Raw genomic sequence first — 26070 nt, 5'->3', positions numbered from 1 at the left:
CAGGGGTGGGGGGGGGGGAAGGTCTGCGGGAATCTGGCTGTTGGTTTCTGTCCAGAGAGACAGGCCAGAGCAGGTGCTGAAGAGCACTGTCAGGCACATGGCCTCTGAATTCCTGCAGCCTCTGTAGAGAGCCAGAGGCCTGGGGCAATGATCTTTGCCTGTGCCGCCTCCTGAGGAGGTTGAGGACACGGGTTGTGCCCGTGTCTGTAGAAGATCAAGATGAAGGTGAGTTGTGAGAACCGCCATCCTTGTCTGACATCCCTTTCCTCTACAGTGGATTGCCAGGGGCCCTGCACAAAGAGCCTGGGGTCATTTCAAACTGTCTGCTGAACCTCTGGGTAGGTAATCCAGGTTTCCAAAAGAATGATGCCTTGGGAAACAGATTTGGAAACAAAAGAATCTATTTTATTTTAAAAGTTACTTTTTGTGTATCAGGGGAGTATGGGAATAACTGAAACTTCAGACTGAAGAAGGAGGATTGTTACAAGTTTGAGGCTAACCTGGGCTACACAGCAAGTACTAAGCCACCTAAGCTACCTAACAAAACCTTGGGTCAAAGACAAAATAAAAGGTGACATTCTGCCCAGTTTTTTTCTTTCTTTCTTTTCTCTTTTTGAAAGCTTAAATGTCATATTGCATAAAAAGCAATCAGGGAGGGCATCCTTTTGGATAAACGGTGCCGGGTGGCTCAGCTCCCTCTAGACAGCTGCTCCTCTTTAACCTCCAGCTACTTTGCACTGCTTTGGAAAAGCAAGGGCAGCAATTCCCTCCAGCGTCTACATCTAGGATGCTGCCAGAGACCACTTGGCTGTTACCTCATCTAAACATCCCCAGTCCCCTTGCTGATGGGATACAGGGCAGGACAAGGCTGACTGGGACAAGGGAGGAGTGGCTGGCTGCTCCACATGAAACAACTGGATATAGCGCCGATTCAGAGGGCAAGCTCTGGGCACGATACAGGAAGCTCTTCTGGCTATTTTAAGAGACTCTCTCGGTTCCCTATAACGCATGGAATTTTACTTTAGTGTAAATACAGCTGGGGAAGGATTCTCAATGGAAAGTAACAGAGAAAAAGTGGCTTCAGGGCGAGCAGTGGTGGCGCACAACTTTAATCCCAGAACATGGAAGGCAGAGGCAGGTGGATCTCTGTGAGCTCTAGGCTAACCTGGTCTACAGAGCGAGTTCCAGGACATCCCTACGATGTGAACTATCCCCAAGCTTAGCTTTCTCGTCAAGATATCTAGTGGATTCTTTGGAGACCTCGTTCCTGGGACTTCCCATTTCCCACTTGTGCACAGTATATGTGTTCTTTTATTTAATGTTATAATGTGTATATGATGTTGGGGGGTCTATATGTGCCATATTTTGGGTGTGGAGAGCAGATGACAACTTCGTAGAGTGGGTCCTCTCCTTTATCTGGGTTTCAGGGCTCAGACTAACATCATCAGGCTTACACGGGAAACACCTTTACCTGAGCCATCTCAATGGCCAGTGTATGCTACCTTACCTTTATATTTTATTCTATGTATACAGGTGTTTGGCTATGTATATGTATGTGCACCACATATGTGCCTGGTGCCCGTGGAGGTCAAAAGAGGGCACTGGATCCCCTGGAACTGGACTTACAAATGTTTGTGAGCCACCAGTGAGCACTGAGGATTGAACCTGGGTCCTCTGGAAGAGCAGCAATTATTCTAAACCGCTTAGCCATCTCTCTAGCCCTGTAGTTTATTTTTCTTTTTAAGGTGTAGTTTCAATTAACCATCCTTTCATGGTCCAAAAAAGGGAAGTGTGAGTGAGTCCTTTACCTTCCCTAAAAACTAAGAATTCTTGAAAATGAGCTATGGCGCCTACGAGACAGAAGTGGAAATGTTCAGCGTGGCCATGTGTCAGAACTGTAGTTCAAAAGGGGCCTGTGCTCACCCTGCTGCCCTGGTCCTCCCACCCTGCAGGGACTGCTGTTGTCTGGGCCACTTTCTCCTTTGCTGTCTCCTGCTGTGGCCTCACCATGTGCTAGATCCCTCCAGTGTCCGTGGCTTCAGCGGATGCCATTGCATGACTTTTCTGTCCCCAGCTATGAACTCTTTTATTTTAGAGGCAGAGGAGTCTGGGGACAGCGACGTTTTGTGAAGGATAAAACAAACAGGAAGTAGGATTGGGCCCCATCATGCTGGCTGAGCCCCAATTTGGAAAGAGGGAAGGAAGGAGGAAGAGAATGTTCCAAAATGGAGAGACAATCAGGGACTCGCGGAGCCCTGCCTTAGGCACGGGTGCTCACAGCCAATGGCTGTTGACTTTTACCTCCAGGAGAAGCAGGGCAGGCCTTTTAACCCCAGCCATGGGTGGGCTGTGCAGCCCACTGCTTCTCTTGATTCCCTCAGAGGTATATTACTTACTGCTCATTGTTATTATTAATGCATGTAGGTATGCATGATATGCATGATGTATGTATGTGGGTGCATGTACTGTGGCATGCATGTGGAGGTCAAAGAATTCTGGGGAGTCAGTTCTCTCCTTCTGCTACATTCTGGGGATCACACTAAGGTCACAGGCTTGATGGCAAGTGCCATTCCCGGCTCAGCCATCTCCACAGTCTGCGGCTTCACTCTTCTCATTCCTCTGGCTCAGCCCTTTGAGAAGCAAAGTGACTCTTTAAAGTCGGCCTGCGACGCCACAGCCCCCTCCTCGCCCACGTGTCTTATAGCTGTGGCGCTCACAGAACTATTTCCCGCCCAGAGCCTACCTGCCTACCTCTGTGTTATACTTCAGTGCTAGCGTGGAACCCCGGGGCCTTGTCGGTGCCAGGCAGCTCCTACCAGAGAGGCACAGTCCCAGCCTGTGGTCATTCTTAAACCAGCTCATTCTAGATCTGAACTTGTTTGGCAAATTAGACTTACGTTGAGGGAGCAGGTTGTGGAGATGTGACAGCAACAGCTTCCAGGGTGACAGGCCCAGATCTGAACCCCGATGGACGGTCTCTGCTAGGTGACCATGGGTAACAGAAGTCCCTTAACCTCCCCTCATAATGAGGCCAACCAGGTCTTCCAGACCCTGTCCCCAGGTCTCACCCTTGACTTTCTGCATTTTCGTCCCTTCCATAAACTGGGAGGATGGAAAGCAAAGGTATTGCTGAAGGTAGGCTCCTGTGGTGCAGGAACCATACCCGCCCAGCCTGCAGAGGGGATTCGGGTTAGGTACAGGGAAGATGAAGATGCCAGGTGGAGCCGAGGCTGCGCCTGGCCCTGCTTGGAGCCAGGAAGGGATGCTTCCACATTTCCCTGGCTTCGGCTAAGGTAGAACAGATGTGGCTGGTCGGTTTTCCCAGCACGAGCCTCCTGCTGGTAGTTAACTTTCCCCGCCTTCCCCTTCCGGCAAGGCCCTCTCCCAGTGGACCCCGCGCTTTCCCACTCTTTCCCTGCAGCCAGGGGAAAGCAGACTCCACCCACTTTGGGCATCCTGTAGGCTATCTGCCTTGAACTCCGTACACCCCACCTAGCCACAATGTATAAATAGTAGCCCCGACAGAAATCAAAGCCCTGATGATTATGTACGGCCTTCCAGCTCCTCCTAAGGGTGCCCCCACACACACCCTCGCTTGGGGCTTCACCTCTCTCTTCCTCTGCCGACAGGCCCTCCCACTCACCCTTCATCTGACTAAGTCCTGCCCCCAGAAAGCCACTGTCCCAGAAAACTTTCCCCACCTTTCCTACCACAACTTGCCCTAGGCAGGCCTGGCTTCTTCCAATTTCCCTTTTTTTCCCCATCACACTCATAAAGCCTCTCATCTACTTCTATGATCCGACGTTTACTTCTGCGGAAGCTGAATAGAAACAAGCCATATCCATAATAAGATACGTTAGTAGATCAGGGACAGGCAAGGGTATATTCATATTTGCATGAACGGACGGACAATTTCTCAGGTCTCCAGCTGATCAATCTCTTCCTCCAGCTAAATAAGAGTTTGCAAGCTGATTCTTGCGGGTCCTTCCTCCCCGCCCAATGAGGTCACCTCTGTTCTTTGACTTCAAAGACAAAAGGGTTCTAAGCCTCTCCTGTTTCTGCCTTCCAAATGCCTGTTCATGTCTCTTCTGTTTCCTTACTGTTGATTGGAGATGAGCATGTGCAAGTGGCCATGGAAATGCCCGTATGAGGAGGAGGACCTAGTCAGTGAAGGTGGGGAGAGGGCCTGTAGGCAAAGTGAGAGACACGTATGAGGTCACAAGGGAGGGCTTGAGGATGTGTGAACAGGGGAGCTAGAGGAACTGGAAAATGACGAGTTGTCCAGATGGCCACACATTTCTCCCACACTGGGCATGGTGGCACACATCTGTAACCCCAGAATTTAGGAGGTAGAGACAGGGTGAAGCGTGATCTTATGGGTGGGAGAGAAACATCCAGTCACAACAGGACCATAAGTTCAGTTCTTTAGGGACTATAGACCAGCATGGACCATGTGAGATCCTGCCTCAGAACCATGGCGGCTGTAGAGATGACTCAGAGGTTAGGAGCAATGGCTGTTCTCCCAGAGGACCGGATTTGATTCCCAGCACACATAGGTGGCTCACAGCTGTGACTTCAGTTCCAGGAAGATGCAATGCCCTCTTCCGGTTTCCTCGGGTGTCAGGCATGCGCATGATGCACAGATAAACACAAGCAGGAAAAACACCCATCAAAATAAAGAATAAACTAAGAATTTTCTAAAACAAATAAAACCATAAAACTCAACCTAGCAAGAAAGGAATAGACATGACACTTGTTTGAAAAAAATTTTCACAGGGCATGGTAGCACATGCCTTTAATCTCAGCACTTGGGAGGCAGAGGCAGGCAGATCTCTATGAGTTTGAAGCCAGCCTGGTCTACAGAGTGAGTTCCAGGACAGTCAAAGACACACTAGAGAAACCCTGTCTCAAAAAATTTTTAAAAATTCATAAAAACAAGAATGGAAAGGTAAACCTTGGGGTCAGTAAGAAGACTCAGTGGATAAAGGTGGTAAGGGGACCTGCTGCCTTGCCTGGTGACATGAGTTTTATACCTTAGAGACCCATACTGTAGAAAGTGCTGACTCCCGGAAATCGTCCTCTGACCTTCACAGTCATGCTGATGTACACATGCAACCACAAACACACACACAAAATAAAACGTTTTCAAGTTTTAAAATAAGGACATCATAAGAAACAGAGATAAACATGTGTCCTACACTGCCATGAAAGTATCCATGCCAATGTTTCCAAATTAACACCCTATTAAAGAATAGCTTGCGAGCCACCCTCTGATGCCACTGGACTGATGCCAGGTTCCATGGCTGTGGCTGTCAACAGCTTCCATATGTTAGTTTCAAAGGACTGAGCATGGCAGTGCCAGGAGCCTGGGTGCACAATGAGGACTTGCTGCTGTTGTCATAGGGGCTACTGTGGCGTCTCCTCTTCCTCCGTGATGAACTGGCCATGATTTGTCCCGATGGATTTGCCCATAGGGCCTTCCATAGGTCCTTCATGTGGGAGCCCAGCTCTGCATAGAGGAAGGCAGCCTCTACAGGGTGACCCCTGAGCTGAAAACTGGTCATGCATAGATCTGGTGAAAGAGTGTCCTGGGCAAACGGAATGGCAAGGGATGGTCCCAAACTAGGAGCATCATGGAAAAGTCAAGAGACAATATGGCTAGAAGACCAGCAACGAGGGCAGGAGTGGCAGGCCTGAGGGACGGACGACCACGGGGGGCCTCAAAGCCGCCCCCAGCAGCTTAGCTGGCATCCTAAAAAGCAGTTGTGAGTGATCTGAGTTTTTAGACAGGCTCACATGCCTGAGTGTGTGTGTGCATCCGTGTGTGTGTGTGTGCATCCGTGTGGTGTGTGTGCGTGTGTCTAGAATATTACAGGAAGAGATCCATTGAGTCCAAAAGTTATTAGATCTCTCTGACCCTCTGTTTTTCTACCTGTAAAGTGGAGACAAGACAGCCCGTGTCGGAGACTTCTGGAATTTGTGATATAAAATGTCTGAGCACTCAATAGAAAATAGGGTCTTGTTCCATATAATCCACTCTGTTCCAAGGATCCCCACGCGTGTTTCATTCCTCTTCTGGTGTTCTTGTTGCTGGTGTTTCGTTTTGTTTTGTTTTGACTTCTTGAGACAAGGTTTTCTATGGGCCAGAATGAACTTGCTCCTGACTCATCCACTCCCACCTCCCCCAGCTGGGATGACAGACATGTGCCACCTTGCTCTGTTAGCTTCATTCTTCTTGTGCAGCAAACTTGGTCTCTGTTATTAAAATTTGGAGACCTAGGCTCGGAGCATTTTTGTTGCTTACCTAGCATACTTGAAGCCCTAGGTTCTGTCTCCAACACTGTCACTAATTAATTAATTAATGGGGAAATTGTAATCATCGATCGCTTGCTGATTATAAAGAACCACAATACAGAAGGGACTCGCACTGTGGCATATTAAAGGTCATTTTGCTTTTGAAGATGTGGCCAGGCAGCAAGCAGCCAGCTGCAGGAAACCATATGTCAGGAATAAGGCAGCTGCTGCTATCGATCCAGGACAGCTGTGGGTGCCCCATGGGGCAGATGCTTCCTGGCTTGGATGATCCTAAAAACCCATTGTTCTCTGGAAACACCCCCACCTCTCTGAATGTCCAGTCCCATAAGAAGCCACTGCTGTCTGGACAGTGTGGTTCAGCTGCTTTCAACAACTGCTCCGTGACACCTATGGTGAACCAGATAGATCCCGCATGAATCTGTGACAGGCCTCCCTGCCAAAGGGCTTTGGATAGATTTCCTAAGAACTGTGAAGGGTGAAGGCCAGCTTTTGTTTTCCATTTTCCCAAAATAGATGGTTAAGTTGTGATTCTCTCTCTCTCTCTCTCTCTCTCTCTCTCTCTCTCTCTCTCTCTCTCTCTCTCTCTCTCTCTCTCTCTCTCTCTCTCTCTCCCTCTCTGTCTCCTAAGACAGGGTCTTACCTCATAGCCCATGTCCTAATGTCCTAGAACTTAGCATGTAGCCCAAACTAACAGTAACCCTGCCTCAGCCTCCTGAGTAATGGAATCACTAAGTAGCTTTCAACGAGGTAAATTTGTGAATCTCCTACAGATTTAGTGAGTTGCCAGGCGCCGTGGCACACACACACAATGCCTGCACTCAAGCGGTGGAGACAGGAGGATCAGGAGCTCAGCCTGGGTTATGGAGAGCCATGTTTACAAAACAAACAACTTCTAGAAAGTATCCCAGTTGCCTCACTAAGTCCAAGCCTTTAGTCAACTTTCCATGAGAGTCCATAACCCCACTCTATTGGAATAATCTGTTATTTGCACATCAACGCCTTACCAGGAGAGATTTTAACCTGTGTCTGTTTTGGAGAGGAGAGGCATGGCGACTGCCTGAGGCGTCTGCCTGACTCTGCTTTCTTTCTCCTGCAATTTTGTTCTGTCTACTCCGCCTACCTAATTTTCTGTCCTATTAAAGGGCCAAGGCAGTTTCTTTATTAGCCGATGAAAGTAACACATAGACAGATGACCCTCCTCCATCATCCAGGTGAAACCATGACGTCACATTCCAGGACCATGGACCAGCATCTTCTGGTCCTCTCTTTGAGCATTCTCTTTAAATATTGCTTAAAAGGGTTGGCATGGTTAACACAGAAAATGCCCTCGGCTCCCGCTCTAGACAAAGCTAGGTGTCCAAGCACCAGCGTTTTGCCTGCTAAAAACTTGACAGTTACAGCAGCGTGGCTCCACCCTGGTCATCATCCCAGCGAAAGGTTAATGTGGACCCTGGGGAAACAGCTGAGGCTGAGGAGGGTGTGCACCCTGCTCTTGTGGGACACAGGCAGAGAGGTGGGTGTCCTCTGTGAGTTAGAGATGAACATGGACTCGGGAAGATCGCAAACAGGCGGGAAGAACCAGTTTGGTTTGCAGGGCAGCATCAGAGACTCCTCTTTCGCAGGAAGTGACATTCAAGGAGAATCTAGAAGCCTGTGTGGGGTTTCAGTGGGTAAAGAAGAGGGACGAGCAAATGGACAGCACTGTAATCCTCAGCTAGAGAGATCATGGGAGACTGGTGGGGAGTGTGGGGACAGAAAATTGCCAAGGGTCTGGAAGTTTCTGGACACCAAGGATACCAGGGCACTAAGGGTTGGTAAGCGGGGAGTGACATGACCGAAATTAATGTTTCTTAAATCTCGGTGCAAGACGACAGTAGCATTCGGTAAAAGTTCGCTGAGCTTCTGAAGGAAGATCTGTTGTTACCTTAAGAGAAGGCAGCCAGAGCACAGGAGTGCCAAACCCGTTATCTGCTTTTCAACTCAGTATTGAAAAGTCCCTGAGCTTGTGGGTCACCGTGGGGGGCAGGGGAAATCTGCAGGCATGCAATGGCTCCACAGGGTCCATTACCTCTCTGGAAGAATGAATTCAAGGTAAGGTAAGCGGGAAGGTGACCCACTCCCCAGGATGAATGGAAGCCACCCACCACCAGGGCAGTTTGGACAGTCTGAGTACTTCCAAGAATGGGTTAAGAAGCTCTTTAAGGGTTTTAGAGATGACTCAGCAATTACGAGCACTTGCTGCTCTTCCAGAGGATCTGAGTTAGGTTTCAAGCACCCAGGTCTCTTTGGGCACCTCAGGCACTTCATATGAGTGTATATACATGCACACACATGCACATACACACACGAGTGAAAAATATTTTTAAAAGCATTTCCAGCATTCTTGGCAAAGAATGTTAAACATGTGTCACAGACATATCAAAAAACAGAGTCCTAGCTGGCTCTTTCAGTGCAGATTGATCAAAACTTTGCGGCAGAACTGTCCCCTGCCCCCGACAGTACTCAGGATGTGTCTGCACGGATGAGCTAAGTGCTCTACCACTGAGACACATCCTAGCTCTTTACTGTTTTTTGAGATAGGGCTCACTGAGTTGTCCAGGCATACCTTGAACTCTCAATCCTCCTGCCTCAGCCTCTTAAGTGCTGGAACCACGGGTGTGAGCCACCAAACCCAGCTAACAAACACCCTTCAAGCTTCTATATAACTGAGCCTGAGGCTGATGCTGGGGACAGAGTAATAGATAAAGGAAGTGTATTTATCTCATAAATATGCATATATACGTATGTACACATAAAGATTTCATTCTAGTAATAGTTCCATTGGTAGCTGTCATTGTTATTCTCATTTTATCCATAAGGAAACTAAGCTTCAGAGAGGGTGACTAATATGATAGGCACACAGGCACATGGGCATGGGACTTTGACCCAATTGCGTGTCATCATACAGCATGCAAGTACAGTTTTAAGAAAGGGCTTATTAGGGCTGCTCGCCTTGGGTTTGGGGATGCAGGCAAAGCATCCCAGAGGCTGCAGCATCACCAGAAACCCTGAGGAGGGGAAGGATAAGGGCCGGCGCCTCTCAGGAGGGGTAGGAAAGCAGCCTGGAGGCTTGCTTGTGCTGCAGTGACTTGGTGGCCTGGTGCCACTGACAGCCACAGTGATAACACATTCTCTCTCCCCCCAGACCCTGTTGGCCAGAGCGCTTTATGACAACCATCCCGATTGCTCTGATGAGCTGGCTTTCTCCAGAGGGGACATCCTGACCATTGTGGAGCAAAATGTGCCAGAAAGCGAAGGCTGGTGGAAGTGTCTACTCCACGGGAGGCAAGGCCTGGCTCCCGCCAACCGCCTCCAAGTCCTCAAAGAGAACCCTGCAGACAGAGCCTGTACCCTGCTCCTTGGAGGCCTGGACACAGATCTTACCAGCTCAGAGGCGCTCTATCAGGTGCCCAGCTTGTTCCGCCCACCACCCCCGGGGCCTGTATATGAGCAGATGAAGAGCTGGGTGGAGGGGCCGCCTCCAGCTACTGCCCAAGTCTACGAATTGCCTGCCTCACCTTCCAGTGCCAGGATCATCTGTGAAAAGACTCTGACCTTCCCCAAACAGGTGAGTTTGTCTCCAAGGAAAGCACAGTAAAGGGTACATGATACCCGGGGCGTCGATACACCGCAGTCATTGCCATTTATCAGATCAAATGTGCAAGACAGGAGTTCAGGGTCAATATCAGCTATAGAGTGAGTTTGAGACCAGCTTTTGCTACCCGAAGCCCTGTCTCACAAACAACAAACAAAAGCTCACTGGCCTCAGCGTTCAAGGACCATAGGCATCCTCTAACATCTGACACTTGGCAGTCTACCCCATGACACACTGCCCTTGACCATGCGGCCAACAGTTGTCTTAGAGAAGCCAGCAGAGAAAGACCGCTGCCTCTGACGTGGGGGTGGGGCGGGACCCCAGAACTCCCTCACACCTCAGCTCCCTCCTCTCCAGCTTCCAGCACTGCCTGGAACAGGACACTAATCCTTTCAAAATTTGAATACTTCAGATTCCTCAACTCCCTAAGCTGCCGAGCAACACAAACAGTTGTCACACACAGGCGCTGGTTGCCAACAGCAAGGGGAGACAGTGTGAGCCTCCTACCAGTGGCCCCAAGGCGGGTCCTGACTCTCTTTCCCAGTCTCCACCCAGCACCCAGCAGCTGTCTGGATGGCTGACTCAGGAGGGGCTCTGCCTGTCTCTTTAAGAATAAGTCATAAGGGGCACTGACACGGTCTATCAGGTAAAGGTTCCTACCAAAAAGAAGCCTGGTGACCTGAGTTTGGTGTCCAGAACCCACATGAGAGAAAGATTTGGCACATTTACCCTTGACCTCCACAAGTGCACCATGAACCCATGTGTGCACTGGTATAAGTCATTAAAATGTGGAAAAGAAGTCATGCCGGCCAGTTTGAATTTGAATTTCCTTCCAAAACTACTAAAATGTTAAAAAAAAAGTAAAGGTCTGTCTGACTCTCCTCAAAAGGACAGCATATGTGATGCCCACTGATGCCCACTGTTGCCCACTGATGCCCACTGATGCTCACTGACACCCACTGTTGCCCACTGATGCCCACTGTTGCCCACTGACGCTCACTGATACCCACTGGTGCCCACTGATGCCCACTGATGCCCACTGACACCCACTGTTGCCCACTGATGCCCACTGTTGCCCACTGACACTCACTGACACCCACTGTTGCCCGCTGATGCTCACTGATACCCACTGACACCCACTGTTGCCCACTGATACCCACTGATGCCCACTGATGATGAGCCTCCCTAGTGTCCAGCACAGAGCCAGGCTCCACTGTCCCCCTGGAAACTGACACAGTGTGAGGGAACGCGAAGTTCACCATTGCAACTTAACTCAGAGGATGGGTGCTTTGTGTGCAAGGGAGGTCTGTCCTTGAGGCCTGTCGGCAGTGTGCATCCTTCCGGGAGGGCCCCTGTGGTGAACAAGAGAAACCACAGTGACTGAAGGGGAACTTGGGTCCTCTGTCCCTGAGCAAGTTCTCCAGGGACCACAGAAAATACCCAAGGAATGTCCCTGCCTTCTCTCCTTCAGGTTCCCTCTTTGTCCTAACTACATTCTGGCTTCCTCCTCCTCTTCTTTCTCCTCCTCCTTTTCTTTCTCTTCCTCCTTTTCCTCCTCCTCTTCCTCCTCGTTCTCTTCTCCCTCCTTTTCTTCCTCCTCTTCCCTCTCCTCCTCTAAAGGGGCTGATGTCCTGGCTCCTTTGACCTCAAAGGCAGCTACTATCAATTCAGAACATTAGGAGGTCTCCAGCACCCTCTGTCCCTTTGTCCCTGTGTTGGGGAAACATCAGACTGATGATGTCTAAGGTCAGCCCCTAACTGTACCCTTAGGAGATTCTATATAATTTCCTCTACCCCCAAAAGACAAGAGCCAGGCACTCCAAAAATAGTTAGCAATCAGTTGTGTGTGTTCTGGTCCACAGGGAAGCAGGCAGGGATGTCTTTGGGGCTCAGGCATTTGCTATTTATCCCTGAGTCTGAGGCTGCCCAGAAAACATCTTCCAACTAAGGACAGTCACAGGTAGGATTAGGGAAACCCGGCCCTTTGAGCTGTGTCCACTGCAGTCTGCAGACTCAAGCCATAGCTGGAGCAAAGCCTTTCACAGCTGCTTTGTACGAGTGCCAGCTCCAGGATTCAGAGTGGCCCCGTGTTAGACGCCAAGATGGCTGGAGCACAGCACAGCGCGCCTCTCAAGTTGTTGTGAGCCTTTCGTCTATGTGCCAGAGTCAGTGTGTCCGAAGCCTCTGAGGGCCTTTGGATTAGAATGGTCCTCCATCCTACACAAGAGGAATCCAAGCGAGGTCAAATGGCCCATCCCGATGAGCCAGATGTGAGCCCAGGGCAGAAACTGATGTTTTCAAGTCAGTCTGTGTTCGTCTGTCCACCTGACTCTAAAAGCATGACCTTTATCCTCAGCGTCTCTGCCCTCCGTGTGGCCCTCTTTATGTGAGCCTGGCTGAAACTATTTTTTTAAACATATTTCATCAGTGATATAGGAAAGTTCTTTTTTATTGCATTTTATTTATGTTTGTGGAGGTCAGAGGACAATTTGTGGAAGTTGGTTCTCTCGCTTCATCCAGGGAACCCTAGAAATCGAATTCAGGTCATCAAATTTGGCAGCAAGCACCTTTACCCACGGAGCCATTGCGCTGACCCCAAAGCGACTCTTTCCGCTGAGTTTTTGTCCGTTTGTCACCTTCAGGTCCTGGAGGCGCGGCTCAGTTACTAGTATGCACACTAGCAAAACCAAAACAGCTCCCAGAAGCCCCCATGTCTTCCTCCTGCAGCTTCACCCAGGAAACCACTCTTCTGAGTTTCTGTTTTACTTTTCATTCCAGCTTCCTTTATTTAATGTGGAAACCTGGCTTGAAACACACACAAAGCCACATACAGAGCAGACTTCCATTCTGAGAAGGGCCACGTTGGTATTTCAAGTGTAAAGGGACAGATTTTCTGCGATACTCACTTGGAATTACTTCCCATCCCTGCAAGCCTTTGGAAACCACAGCTCTTGGCTTGTTCCTTAATTGACTGTATCTAACTTAACACTTTCCCAAGAAAGGGGACATTTCTGAAGTGGCACACACAGGAAAGTCCCTGGGTGAACTGTAGGTGGCTCCCACAGTCACTTGTGACCCACAAAGTCAGCCATTTGCACAAAATAGGCAAGGAAGAGCTTGGAAAAGTGGGGAGGGGGTGTTGGGTGCAATTAAACTGTTGATGAGTTTGGTCCTGGGCCAATCAGCCTAAGACCAGAGTCAGAACCAGGGTGTTTGATTTTTCTTTTCTTTTCTTTCTCTCTCTCTCTCTCTCTCTCTCTCTCTCTCTCTCTCTCTCTCTCTCTCTCTCTCTCTCTCTCTCTCTCTCTCTCTCTCTCTGTATAGTCCTGGCTGGATTGGAACTCACTCAGTAGACCAGGCTGGACTCAAACTCATAGAGATCTGCATGCTTCTACCTCCTGAGTGCTGGGATTAAAGGCATGCACCACCACCTCCAGACTTGATTTTTCTAATATGTGTATGTATGTGTGTGTGCATGTGGGGGGGTGTTTATGGGTGTGCATACACATTTATGGATTGACATGTGTGTATATACATACAGTGGTCAGAGGTCAACCTCAAGTTGTCCACCTTGCACTTTTATGATAGTATTTAAACAGCATGGTAGAACATGTTATTAATCCAGCCCTGGGGAGGTAGATACAAGTAGACCCTGTAGGCTTGAGGCCACCCAGCCTGGTCTACATAGCAAGTTCCAGGCCAGCCAGGGCTATATAGTAAGACCTTTCTCGAAACAAAACAAAAACCACAGCTACACTTATTGGGGGCACATGCTTGCCACAGCACATATATGAAGGTCAGAGTTCCACTTACCAGAGTCAGTTCTCACCCCGCACTGTGTGGGTTCCAGGGACTGAACTCAAATCGTCAGGCTTGGCTGTTGGTACCATTACCCAATGGGTGAGCCACCTTCCCTGTCTGCCTCCTTTCTGTTGTTGGTTTTTGTTTGTTTGTTTGTTTGTTTTTTGAGATAAGGTCTCTCACTGGCTTGGAACTTGTCCATTCTGCTAAGTTGGAGAGGCAGTGAGACTAGGGATCCCCAGCTCCTCAGTACTAGGATCACAAGTGGGTGCCACCATCCCAGCTATTTTCACACAGGTTCAGGGGATTGAACTCAGGTCTTCATGTTTGCAAAGCAAGTGCTGTACTGACAGAGCCACCTCCCCAGCTGGAGCACAGATTGCTGAGCCTGGGATGCTGGAGGCGCCCCACAAGCAGTTTCTAAAGTATGATTGAGGGAAACGTGGGTTTTAGGTGGGGCAACAGTAGCTGTGTTGGATAGCCCAAAGAGCCAGCCCAGGCCCAGGCTGTAAAGCTATCCCTGAGAACCACCAAGTGGAGACAGGTGGGATGTGAGGCTCCACCCTCTCATCCAAGCTTGTGATGAGTCTGCCCCTCCATGTGGGTGACTTCGGTTTCCAGGTACCAACAGGGGTTTCCTTTTTAAGATAGTACTTCAGGAAGTCCTGCTCCTGAGGGCCCACAGTTTTAATGGAACTGTGTCCCTTGTGAAGAAGAATGCAGTTTTCAAACAGAGAAAGAAAGGGGCTGGCTTGACCCTCAACAGCTGCAGTGTGTATTTGGAGAGACACACGCTGTATGGCTTCACAGCTGCTTTATCCGTGCTTGTGGCCACAGCTGAGGGACAGCCAGGAGAGCATTCATGTCTAATACTGTCTCAGGCTGTGTGCCTTCATTCACCAAAACCAAACCCAAGGCAAAGCTTAACCGGTGTCATCCCCAGGCTGGGTGACGAATACATTGATGAATAAAGAGACCCTGGCCTGGTTCTCAGAAGCTGCTCCTCAGCCTGGGTTGTTCCCTGGTCTCCACATTAAAATCCTGAACCCCCTACCCACAGTGATCTAACTTGGAAAGTACTCTACACAGTGCCAGGTTCCTTAGGACTAAGCTAGGTGGTTCATCTCCCTTTGGGTTTTCAGCAAATTTATTTTGTCCTCTCTTGCCTTGCCTTAGTCCTCAACCTATGGCCCTGATATGACAAGTCCTATTTCCTTTTCTGTTGTACTGTATGTCATGGTACCCAGTATCCTATTAAAATAAAACATGGCGGGAAGTGTTGCTCTGTTAGAGAGTGCCTGTCTAACATACATGAAGTCCTGAGTAAGCCCTAGGGTTGGTCCCCAGCATCCTATAAAGCTGGGTGTAGTGTGGTACATGCCTGTAATCCTAGTCCGTGGGCTGTAGAAACAGGAAGATCAGGGATTTAAGGTCATCCTTGCCTTCATAGGGTATTCAAGGTTGGCCTCCAATCATGGGACAAGCTTGTCCCTGCTGTAGGCTCCCGGGGGCCTCTCTGCACTCACATTCATCAGACATGCACAGCAAGAATCCGTATTCTAACCCACTTCCCAGGGGACTCTGATGCAGGCACGATGGCCCACCTTGTATGGGAGACATGCCCATAACCATGGTTTCTCCCTGCAGCGTGTCAGTCCTCCTAGCCTCCAGCAGGTACCTTTGACATTGTGACATGACATCGCCATTTATAAAGTTCATGCTCGGGAACTGTTCAATGAAGTCTTTAAAGCTTGCCAAAAAATCTTAGAATATTTTACATACATTTAGGATTCTGTTTGGGCTACATTCACGTCTCTCCCCAGCCTGTGGGCCTCAGGATGGGCCCGCCCGCTGGGGACAGCTAACACTCATGGCTGTCTTCATGGTTTGGAAGACGACTTTGACCATGACCTTGGGTATCTTGACTCCACTCTTTTTCTCTCCAAGACCCTCCACATGCTTCCCAGACCTGCAAGGGCCTCGCTGCCGACTCTGCCTTCCCAGGTGTACGACGTTCCTGTCCAGAGCCGGATCTCCTCAACCCTTAAAGTAAGCCTCACTCTGCACCCTTCCACACCCTAAGGTTTGGTGCCCAGTCTGAGTTTCCCACAACATTTGCCTTTGTGGCTTCCTTCGTTCAGAGGGCTGACTCCCTTAAGATGAGCTGCCAGGGTTTATTTGGGTGGTTGCTAGGACATGTCTGTGCTTGTAGCCCTCCTCCACCCTACCCCCACACCTTGAGCTGAGAAGGTGCCCGTGCTTAAACACACACACACACACACATACACACACAGACGAACAGACAGAGACAGAGACATGGGAGCCATTGAAGAGGAGCAGCAAGCAGGCCAGTCAGCATAAACACGATGGGGGTGTCTAGGAGAATCAGAGCTCCACGACTCCCTTTCACGCTGTTGTTGAGCATGGCTTTGCTTATTGCCCTCACAGCCACCACGTCCCTTATAATCTCTGAGTTGTATGGAAACTCTAAGGGGTTTCTAGCCCCTCACCGGGCAGCACCACTGGTACTTACAGTAAAAGTGATTGGCTTTTCTCCAAGCATTGCTGCTGGAGCAGATTAATGATTCAGCCACCATCTTTAAAAAGAATTTAGAAATGTAGATTGTTAGCAAAGTTTGGTTAAGATGTTTTCCTTAATGATTTTGATGTATAAAATCTGGGGAAACAATTTATAGTTTAGAATAGTACACTTCTGATAGTTGAGCAAGGGACTCGTTGAGGTCAGGGACAAGAACAAAGGCAGCCCGTTATTACTGACTGATGTGCCCTTTCTTGCTAAAGATGGGTTGGTGATGAAGAGCAATGATTAATTTCTTGTACCATTTTTGTCCTCAGCTTTCTGTTATGATTTAATAAAAATTATTGATGAATGGGTGTGCACTTTGAGGACTCAGAGTATAAATGACTATTTTTATATATAAAAGTTTAGATTTGTGATTAAGATTTTTTTATAAGATTACTCTTTGAGATAAATCATAAAATAATTGATCTTTTCTTTGTAATCGCAGTACAAAAGAAACTGACTGAAATGTTCTTGGCTTGTTTAAAACTTTGTTAATTAATTTCGAAAGAATCATTGCTTTGGGGTGAAGATATTATGGTGGGAAAATTAATACAAAGGAAAATGCTTACTTGTGGACGTCTAAGAAAAACATGTGACTTAATCATATGATCATAGCATAATTTCTTCCTCTGTAAAGATTTTAATTTGTTTCTGGAAAATATGTAACTTTGGGTTGTAAGGTAATCTTTCCTTGCATAGAAATCTTTGCCTTACTCAGGCGGTGGTGGTGCACGCCTTTAATTCCAGCACTCGGGAGGCAGAGGCAGGCGGATCTCTGTGAGTTCGAGACCAGCCTGGTCTACAGGAGCTAGTTCCAGGACAGGCTCTAAAAAAGCTGCAGAGAAACCCTGTCTCGAAAAACCAAAAAAAGAAAAAAGAAAAAAAAGAGAAATCTTTGCCTTAGGAGGCATAGAAGGAGAAGAGAAAAGTAAGAGAAGTAGAAGGAGAACCTCAGGGAAGATGGAGAAGGAGAACGTCAGGGAGAACGGAGGAGAACGTCAGGGAGGACAGAGGAGAACGTCAGGGAGGACGGAGGAGAACGTCAGGGAGGACGGAGAACGTCAGGGAGGATGGAGGAGAACGTCAGGGAGGACGGAGGAGAACGTCAGGGAGAATTGAGGAGAACGTCAGGGAGGACTGAGGAGAACGTCAGGGAGGACTGAGGAGAACGTCAGGGAGGATGGAGGAGAACGTCAGGAAAGACGGAGGTCAGGGAGGATAGAGGAGAACATTAGGGAGGATGGAGGATGGAGGAGAATGTCAGGGAGGACAGAGGAGAACGTCAGGGAGGACAGAGGAGAACGTCAGGGAGGATGGAGGAGAACATCAGGGAGGATGGAGGAGAATGTCAGGAAGGATGGAGGAGAATGTCAGGGAGGATGGAGAAGGTCAGGGAGGACGGAGGAGAACATTAGGGAGGATGGAGGATGGAGGAGAATGTCAGGGAAGATGGAGAAGGTCAGGGAGGACAGAGGAGAACATCAGGGAGAACGGAGGAGGTCAGGGAGGATGGAGGAGAACGTCAGGGAGGACAGAGGAGAATGTCAGGGAGGATGGAGAAGGAGGACGCAGGGAAGAAGGAGGAGGAAAGCAACAGGATAAAAGAAGAGAACAGAGAAAGAACAAAGTAGGAGCAGACAGAGAAAAAATAAAATGAAGAATTAAGCTTTGACCCTCAGAAAAGTTTTCTCTGTGTGCATGCAGTTGTGCCGATTCCACACCTCTTCAGTACCTGACCTGCTGAGGGCAGGTTCCTCAGCAAGAGAGAGAGAGACAGAGACAGAGAGACAGAGACACAGAGAGAAAAAGATAGACAGAGGCAGAATTGATTTTAGTTAAAAAAAAACAAAACAAAACAAAAAATGAGGGGGTTCAAGTTGGTGGTTGAGCACAGCTATCATAACATAACAAAGAACTGTGACTTTAAGCCTTAAAGTGTTCAGGGTTTTGTGTCTTTCATTGACAAACACTGAACTTGTGGGGTTTGTGTGGTAAATCCTTCCAAAAGAGAACTCAAAGTTGCCCTTCTTTGCGGTCTTTCCCTAGAATCCAGAGAGACAGCAGTTCTACGACATACCCACCAGCTCCCAGAAGGCATCACTCCACTCCTCTGCCAGCCTGGCGAGTGTGAGTATGAACAGACTGGGGACGGGGAGCTAGGCGACTAAGCATCCTCTGGGAAAACTTTATTAGCTAGGTGAATTGCCATCCATGACATCCATGACTCCATGACGGCTCACTGGAGTCTGTAACTCTAGTCCCAGGGAATCTGGTGCTCTTTTCTAGCCTCCATGAGAGGCAGATATGCACATGGTACACATACATGCAGTCTAAATACCCATATACATACAATATTTAATGCTGAGCACATGCCAGTAGTCCCAGAGCTGGGAAGGTGGAGACAGGAGGATTGCTAGAGCTGATGGACCAGCAAATCTATTGAGTTTTAGGTTCAGCAAGAGACCCTGTCTCAAAATACAAGGGGAAGAACAATAGAAGAAGATTCCCAGTGTACATCTCTGACCTACGGGGGGGGCGGGAGGGGACAGGGAGGGAGAGAGATTATGTGGTGGTTTGGTCAGGTTGTTTAACTTTCCCATGCCCCCGTTCTTACTGCACATGTTCTGGAATACTCTGTGAGATAATTGGTATAAGCCACAGAGAGGAAGCTCAGCAGGTGCTAGAGAATGACATCTTGTGAGGGATCACATAGGCGTGTTGTCTCAAAGCACGCTTCACCTTTGTGCAGAGGAACATCATTTGAGGTCCCTCGTGAGGGGGACATTTGTCATTGCACTCGACAAGATGTGTCCCACAGGCATGATCCCATAGAGGGAGTGTGGGATCGGGGAGATCTTCCAACACTGCTGCACCTCAGCAGCGTAGTGGGTGGGGCAGAAGTTTGTGAGATGTGAGAGAAAAGGATACAAAGGCCATGAGGAGCAGAGGGAGCAACTGGGACGTTAAACAAGGGGTACGAGCGAGTGTTCTGAACTATGGAGAGAAAGTCAACTTGGGAAGGTGGATGCTGTATTAGTTCCCTTTGCTGTCAAGAGACCACCGTGACCAAGGTAACTTATAAAGTGGAGCATTTAATTGGGGTTATGGCTCCAGAGGTTAGAGTCCATGATGGAAGAATGAAGCCATGGCAGCGGGAACAGCTGAAAGCTCGGATCCTGAACCATAAGCAGAGAGCACAGGGGTGGTGGGAGGCTTCTGAAGCAAGAGTCTGCCCTTGTGACTCATCTCCTCTGACAAGCCCACGCCTAATCCTCTGTCAGGTTCTCCCACTGGGAACCAAGCATTCAAACATAGGAGCCTATGGAGGCCGTTCTCATTCAAACCACCACGCGCATGCAGGAGGGGAGACAGACAAAGATGGACTTGTGGAAAGAAAGGAGGTTAAGAAGGAGGTGAGGTCAGGCTGTGAGGGACCTTGAGTGACAGGAGCAGTGGAGACACTGAGGAACCTGAGCAAGAGTGCCACTCAGATGTAAAGACCCTTTCATACTCTTTCGATTGCTGCTAACCTGGACAGCTTCGTGTGGTTCTTTCCCAGGGCCAGAGGGTTGTGCTGACACCAGCAACTGCCTTCAGACAAGGTGGTGGCTACAACACGTTATCCAGCCCTCAGCAATCAGAGTGGAGGAACGACGCTCCAGTGTTGCTGGGAAAGGCCGACGTCAGAAAAGCACCTCTGACCAGCTTCACCAGAGAGTCGGGGTCCAGTGCCAATCCTGGATGCCCATCCGCTGTGTGCATTGGAGCTGTGACTCTCTCCCCACAGCTGGAGAGCAGAGTGCAGAAGAAAAGCAGCCCCCCAGAAGAGCCTTCCTACGCTGTTCCAGCACCCAGAGACTCACTCCCTTCAGATGCGGGCAGCAGCTACAGCGTCCCTTCCAGATTTCTCATTCCCAGAGTGGAGCAACAGAACACCAAGCCCAACATTTATGACACTCCCAAAGTCATGCATGGTGTGTCTCAGACTGGGAAGGAGCTGGAGGAAATCAAAGAGGTTCCAGAGACTATCCCCTGGATCTCCAGACAGCCAAATTCCCTGTCTCCTGACTCAGACCAATTATCCGTTGCCAGCTCAGACAGCAGAGCTAGTATGGTGTCTTCGTGCTCCTCCGTGTCCATGGACTCCTCCCCCAGCACCTCCTCCGAGGACTCTGCGAAGGAGTTGTGGATGGACGTCGATTTTGCCAAAGAGACGGCAATGGCCCTGCAGCACAAAGTGGCCAGTTCTGCAGCGGGCCTGCTGCTCTACGTAAGCAGGACTTGGAGGTTCAGAGACTCCTTGGAGACCAACATCCACATGATCCGCAGGGCCGCGGACCACATCGAAGAATCCTTAAGAGAGTTTCTGGATTTTGCCCAAGGGGTTGGTGGGACTGCCAGCAATCTCACTGACAGCCAGCTTCAGGCTAGGATTAGAGATCAGCTTCTAATAATCTCGGGTTCCTACCAGATTCTGCTGGATGCAAAGGGGAACCTAGACCGCTGCAACTGGCCCCTTGATGTTCTCGTGACGGACAAAGTCCAAAACAGCCTGGATGACCTGGAGAGGTTTGTCATAGTGGCGAGGATGGTTCCAGAAGATGTCAAGAGATTTACCTCCATTGTCATTGCCAACGGACGGCTCCTTTTTAAACAGAACTGTGAGAAAGGAGATACGGAGCCAAAGTGCGAAAGATGCATCCAGCCTCCTCAAAGAGAAACCGAGTCAAACGAACACGACCTTCAGATAGTAAAGAAAAGCAGAGTGACTGTCCATGGACAGGTGAGTTCGGGTGACAAACAGTACACCAGGAAGCCTCATTTGTTTCCTGAAATGGTCACCAGAGAGGGAGATGCCGGGAATGTGTGCACGTGGAAGTGTACACATGTATGTGTGTGTGGAAGCCAGAAGACAACCCTGGCTGCTTTTCTTCAGTGTCTCCCATTGACCTGGACGTGGCCCAGTAGGCTAGGATGGCTGGAAAGCAGGACCTAGGGAGCTGCCTTCCTCTGCCTCCTTAGCACTGGAGTGACAAGCTTGTGCCACTACACCCAACTTTTCCCATTGGTTCCAGTGGTTGAACCAGGTGCTTGTCCTTGCAAAGCACCTCATTGAACCATCTCCCAGGCCTGTTGTGAGTGTGTGTGCATGTAGTGTGTAGGTGTGTGCTGTCTGCCTCTGCCATTCTCCATCTTGTTTTTATTGTTGTTGGTTTGTTTGTTTGTTTGTTTGTGACAGGGTCTCACTGTGTAGTCTTGGCCTGGAACTCAGAGAGTTACCTCCACTTCTCCCTCTCTGCCTCCCGAAGGCTGGGTTTAAAGGCATTTGCCACCATGACTGAAATCATTCTATTTTTCACCCTTTATTCTGGAAAGGATGGCCCTAAATTGCTCAAGCAGGCTTTGAATTTGGGCCCCTCCTTCCTTAGTCTCCTTTCCTAGTTAGGGTTATTGATACTGTTATAATAAAACACCATGACCAAAATCAAGTTGGGGAGGAGTTTATTCGACCTACACTTCCACATCACAGTCCATCACTGAAGGAAGTCAGGACAGGAACTCAAGCATGGCAGGCACCTGGAGGCAGGAGCTGATGCAGAGGCCATGGAGGGGGCTGCTTACTGGCTGGCTCCACATGGCTTTCTCAGTCTGCTTTCTTATAGAACCCAGGACCTTCAGCCCAGGGGTGGCCCACCACAATGGGCAGGGCCCTCCCACATCAATCAGGCTTGCCTACAGCCTGATCTTATGAGGACATTTTCTCAGTTGGGTTCCCTCCTGTCCCATGACTCCAGCTTGTGTCAAGCTAACATAACCCTATCCAGCACATCTCCCATGATGCTGAAGCCACAGACCTGTGCTGCTAACTGCCAGGTTTCTCCGCATTTCCAGGTTGTCATTGTTGATGTGTTTCTCAGGAGGAAAACACACATTCTCCCCGGTGCTGGACTGACCAGTCCACTGCTCCAGAGACTCCAAGAAACACTTCTCTGGCTGACTGCCTTTGGACCCACTAGGAGACCCCTGAGTTCAGGGACTGTCAGAATGCAGAGGCCCAGCAAGTCACTGTGACAGCAGTCACTTCCCAGGTTCTTCTGAAGTGACTGGCTGATAGAGGAGAGTCGGCATATTCTAGAAAGTTGGCTGGTTTTAATTTCCACTTTATCAGGCTACATTGGCAGGCAGAATCCAGCCCTTTGTTGCCAAAGCCAATAAATGCATCAGTAAGCAGAAGCACAAACAGAACCTCCCGTTTAAAAGTAAATTTAAGTGGGGCACGGTGGTGCACGCTTGTAACCTCTGTACTCAGGAAGCTGGGGAGGAGGTGGTGAGTTCCAGGCCAATCCAGGCTACATGGCAAGATCTCGAGGGCGGGGAGGGGGGCATAAAAACCACCAACCATAACAGTGAAACAAAAACGTGAGCTTAAACAGCCATAGCAATGGGAAAGCTATTTAAATTAGTAATCTGAACATTTATTTTTTTTTCAGAAGCCACCTAACCCACAAGAGAAAGGAGAGCCCATGTTGGAACAAAGGCTGGATGAAAACAAAGATTTCCATGCCACGGTAAGCCCTCATGCTCTCCCAGGCTCTGATGGATATGATTTGCCCCGGAGAACTCTCTTTGGTCTATGAAAATGCAGAGTTACAGCCCAGTCCATGTTAGCAACATCCATCTGCCTCCTGCTCTCCTTAGTAATGGAGGGACCCTGAGCACCCGGGTGGAGCATGCACCCCTAAGAATCAGGGAAAGAACTCCAGGTGCTCCTCAGAGTTGTCACGGCTTGCAACCACGTGACATTAAATGACACTGTCACAAGCCCTGTAAGAATTTTCTCTTTCCTTCCCTCCTATCTTTGTCTTTGGAACTGAATCTAGGGCTCTGTGCAAGACAGGCAAAGTCCACTGAGCTGCACTCAGCCTGGCAACCATTTCATGTTTTGATGATGATTACAGTAAAACATTGGGGGGGGGGGTGTGTTAATGTCTCTTCATAGTATCTTTGACACCTGATCAGTGTCTTTTAAACCAAAGATTTTATCACTCTTTGTTCTTCTTGGCTGTCTTCTATTTGTGGCAGAAGGCAGTTTTCCACTTACCAACTTTAAATGTTCTCTCTAAATTAATTAAAGTAAGGACAATGAGTCCAGGGCTAGGGAGATGGCTCAGTGGGTAAGAGTGCTTGCTGTGCAGACCTGAGTTCAAATCCCCGGAACCCATGTAAAATAGCCAGGCATGGCTGGCTACCATGTGCTTGTAACCCCAGCACTGGGAGGCAGTGGGTAGAGACAGGCAGATTCTGGGAGCTCACTAGCTAGTCAGCCTAGTCAAGATGGGGACCTTCTGGTTCTGTGAGAGACCCTATCTCAAGGCAATAAGACAGAGAAAGACTGGGGAAGAAACAGGACACCATGTTTTGGCTTCTGGATGCACGTGCACAGTCAATATCTGTATATGTGCATAATTTCAACACACACACACACACACACACACACACACGGGCAATGAGTCATTTAAAAACCAAGTAAGAAGCCAGCCAATGTTGAGAAGCAAGAGAAGTGACGGTTGTAGAAACTGTCGAGTTGCAGTAAACCAGATCAACAACTGGGATATTGGAGAGAGCAAAGGAGGACAGAGGTGTCCACTGACTTGGACAGGGTATCTGCCTTCTCAGAGCTCACCTAGCACTTGGCTTTGGTTTTGCATCCCTGGCAAGGGATGCAAAGTGATGCAAGTCAAGTCCAGGAGCCACATCTGACAGGGCTGCTTCACACTAACAGGGCTTCCTCATTGGCTCTGGGGACAGGGCTCCATATATGGGATGCCCCACTCAGCACCCCAGGACTCCTGCCCACTAACTGCCTGAAGCGGTTCCTCATTAAGAAATAATGATAGGGGACTGGAGAGATGGCTCAGCGGTTAAGAGCACTGACTGCTCTTCCAAGTCCTGAGTTCAATTCCCAGCAACCACATGGCTCACAAATATCTATAAAGAGATCTGGTACCCTCTTCTGGCATGCGGACATACATGGAGGCAGAATGTTGTATACATAATAAATAAATAAATCTTTAAAAGAGAAAAAGAAAAAGAAAGAAATAGTGATAGCTTCCTCCGCATCCTTGCCCCAGATAAAGCATCACTACATTTCAAGTTTGCCTACACTTGATATTTTCAAGCCAAGATGTTCATGATACAATGTCTGCCTCACCACAGAGGTCAGGCCAGTCTAGAGCTGGCAATCTTCCTGTCTCCACCTCCAGAGAGTGGGGATAAACACCCAGTTCCCCCACTTCTTGAACATTTGAAAGTCGCAGATTTATCATTATCAATGCGTTCCTTAAAAAGTGTTTCTTACGTTTTACAGAGCTGGTTGAATAAAACAGCATGCACAGATAATGTATGATCTATAACTCAAGAATATATAGTTGCATGCCGAATATTGCTACCACCTATAACACAAGAATACACAGTTGCATGCCGAACAGTGCTACCACCTATAACACAAGAATACACAGTTGCATGCCGAACAGTGCTACCACCTATAACACAAGAATACACAGTTGCATGCCGAACAGTGCTACCACCTATAACACAAGAATACACAGTTGCATGCCAAACAGTGCTACCACCTATAACACAATACACAGTTGCATGCCGAACACTGCTTTGAAAACATTGGCATTTGCCTTTTAGACGATGGCCAGCTCTGAATTTCCTTAGCAAATCTTTTTTTTTACAATGGTTCTTGCAAATCGAATCTGCACAGGAGAAGATTGACAGCTGCAGCCTGCTGATGGTCCTAGCCCTTACGTATTCTCTCCTTCCTCTCCTCTAGAGCCCTAGCTCTCTTCCCTCTCCTGCTCCCAATCGGCAGGACGCAGACAGGAAGATCCACCTGTCCGAGCACTGCAGGCTCTATTTCGGAGCACTATTCAAAGCCATTGGCGTCTTTACCAGCAGCCTGAGCAACAGCCAGCCCCCCGAGGTCTTCATCACTCAGAGCAAGCTGGTTATCACAGTTGGGCAGAAGCTGGTGGACACACTGTGCAAGGAGACCCAGGACAAGGACGAACGCAATGAGATCCTGCGTGGCAGCAGTCACCTGTGTGGACTGCTCAAGGACCTGGCGCTGGCCACCAAGAATGCGGTGATTAAGTACCCGAGCCCGAGCGCCCTGGGCTGCCTCCAGACAGAGGTGGAGAAACTAGAGCATCACACTCGGAAATTCAGAGAGACATTGGAATGAAGCCTTTTCTAACACCTCCTAGAGAGGTCAACTCCCGGCTAGCTCTGCACCTACAAGTGGTGTCTCTGTCCTGTGGAAAAGCCAGTCACATGGGTTCAAACAGTCACTGCCCTCGGAGCTGGTATTAGTAAGTGGCTAAGTCTCCAGAGGACACCGGCTGACCACAAGGAGGTCAAGAAGAGGCAGGTGACAAGTCAGGACCTTGTGATGTTGAATTCACTGTGCCAAGGTGTGCATCACCAACAGCAGGAGTGGCATTGTAGAAGCCATGTTTTGTGCCAGTCAAATGTGCATGTGGTTTACAGTCATTCTACACTTACTTATTTAGGCAGCACCTAAGGTCACGGTAAAGGGACTAAAGTGAGAGGAGGTTATCAGAGGTCCTGCCCTCAGAGTCAGACTGATCAGAAAGACAGATGAAGAGACAAAGAAATCTCTGCAGTCTGTCCACTGCTGAAGAGAAAGGAAAGTTGGAGAAATGGGATA

General features: G+C 48.9%; 1 protein-coding gene across 1 annotated transcript; it reads left to right on the top strand.

The window, feature by feature from the left end:
* The first annotated feature begins 7534 nt into the window (after positions 1–7534).
* Cass4 (Cas scaffold protein family member 4) lies at positions 7535–25663 on the top strand. Its single transcript, XM_042055113.1, has 7 exons — positions 7535–8129; positions 9468–9922; positions 15698–15799; positions 18381–18461; positions 19894–21117; positions 22826–22903; positions 25174–25663. Exons 1-7 carry the CDS (start codon positions 7535–7537, stop codon positions 25582–25584), a joined length of 2946 nt encoding a protein of 981 aa, XP_041911047.1. The 3' UTR covers positions 25585–25663.
* The last annotated feature ends 407 nt before the right edge of the window (positions 25664–26070 follow it).

Source organism: Arvicola amphibius, chromosome 5, assembly GCF_903992535.2.
Source record: "Arvicola amphibius chromosome 5, mArvAmp1.2, whole genome shotgun sequence".
NCBI classification, from domain to species: domain Eukaryota; kingdom Metazoa; phylum Chordata; class Mammalia; order Rodentia; family Cricetidae; genus Arvicola; species Arvicola amphibius.
This window is presented reverse-complemented; position numbering and strand designations above follow the sequence as displayed.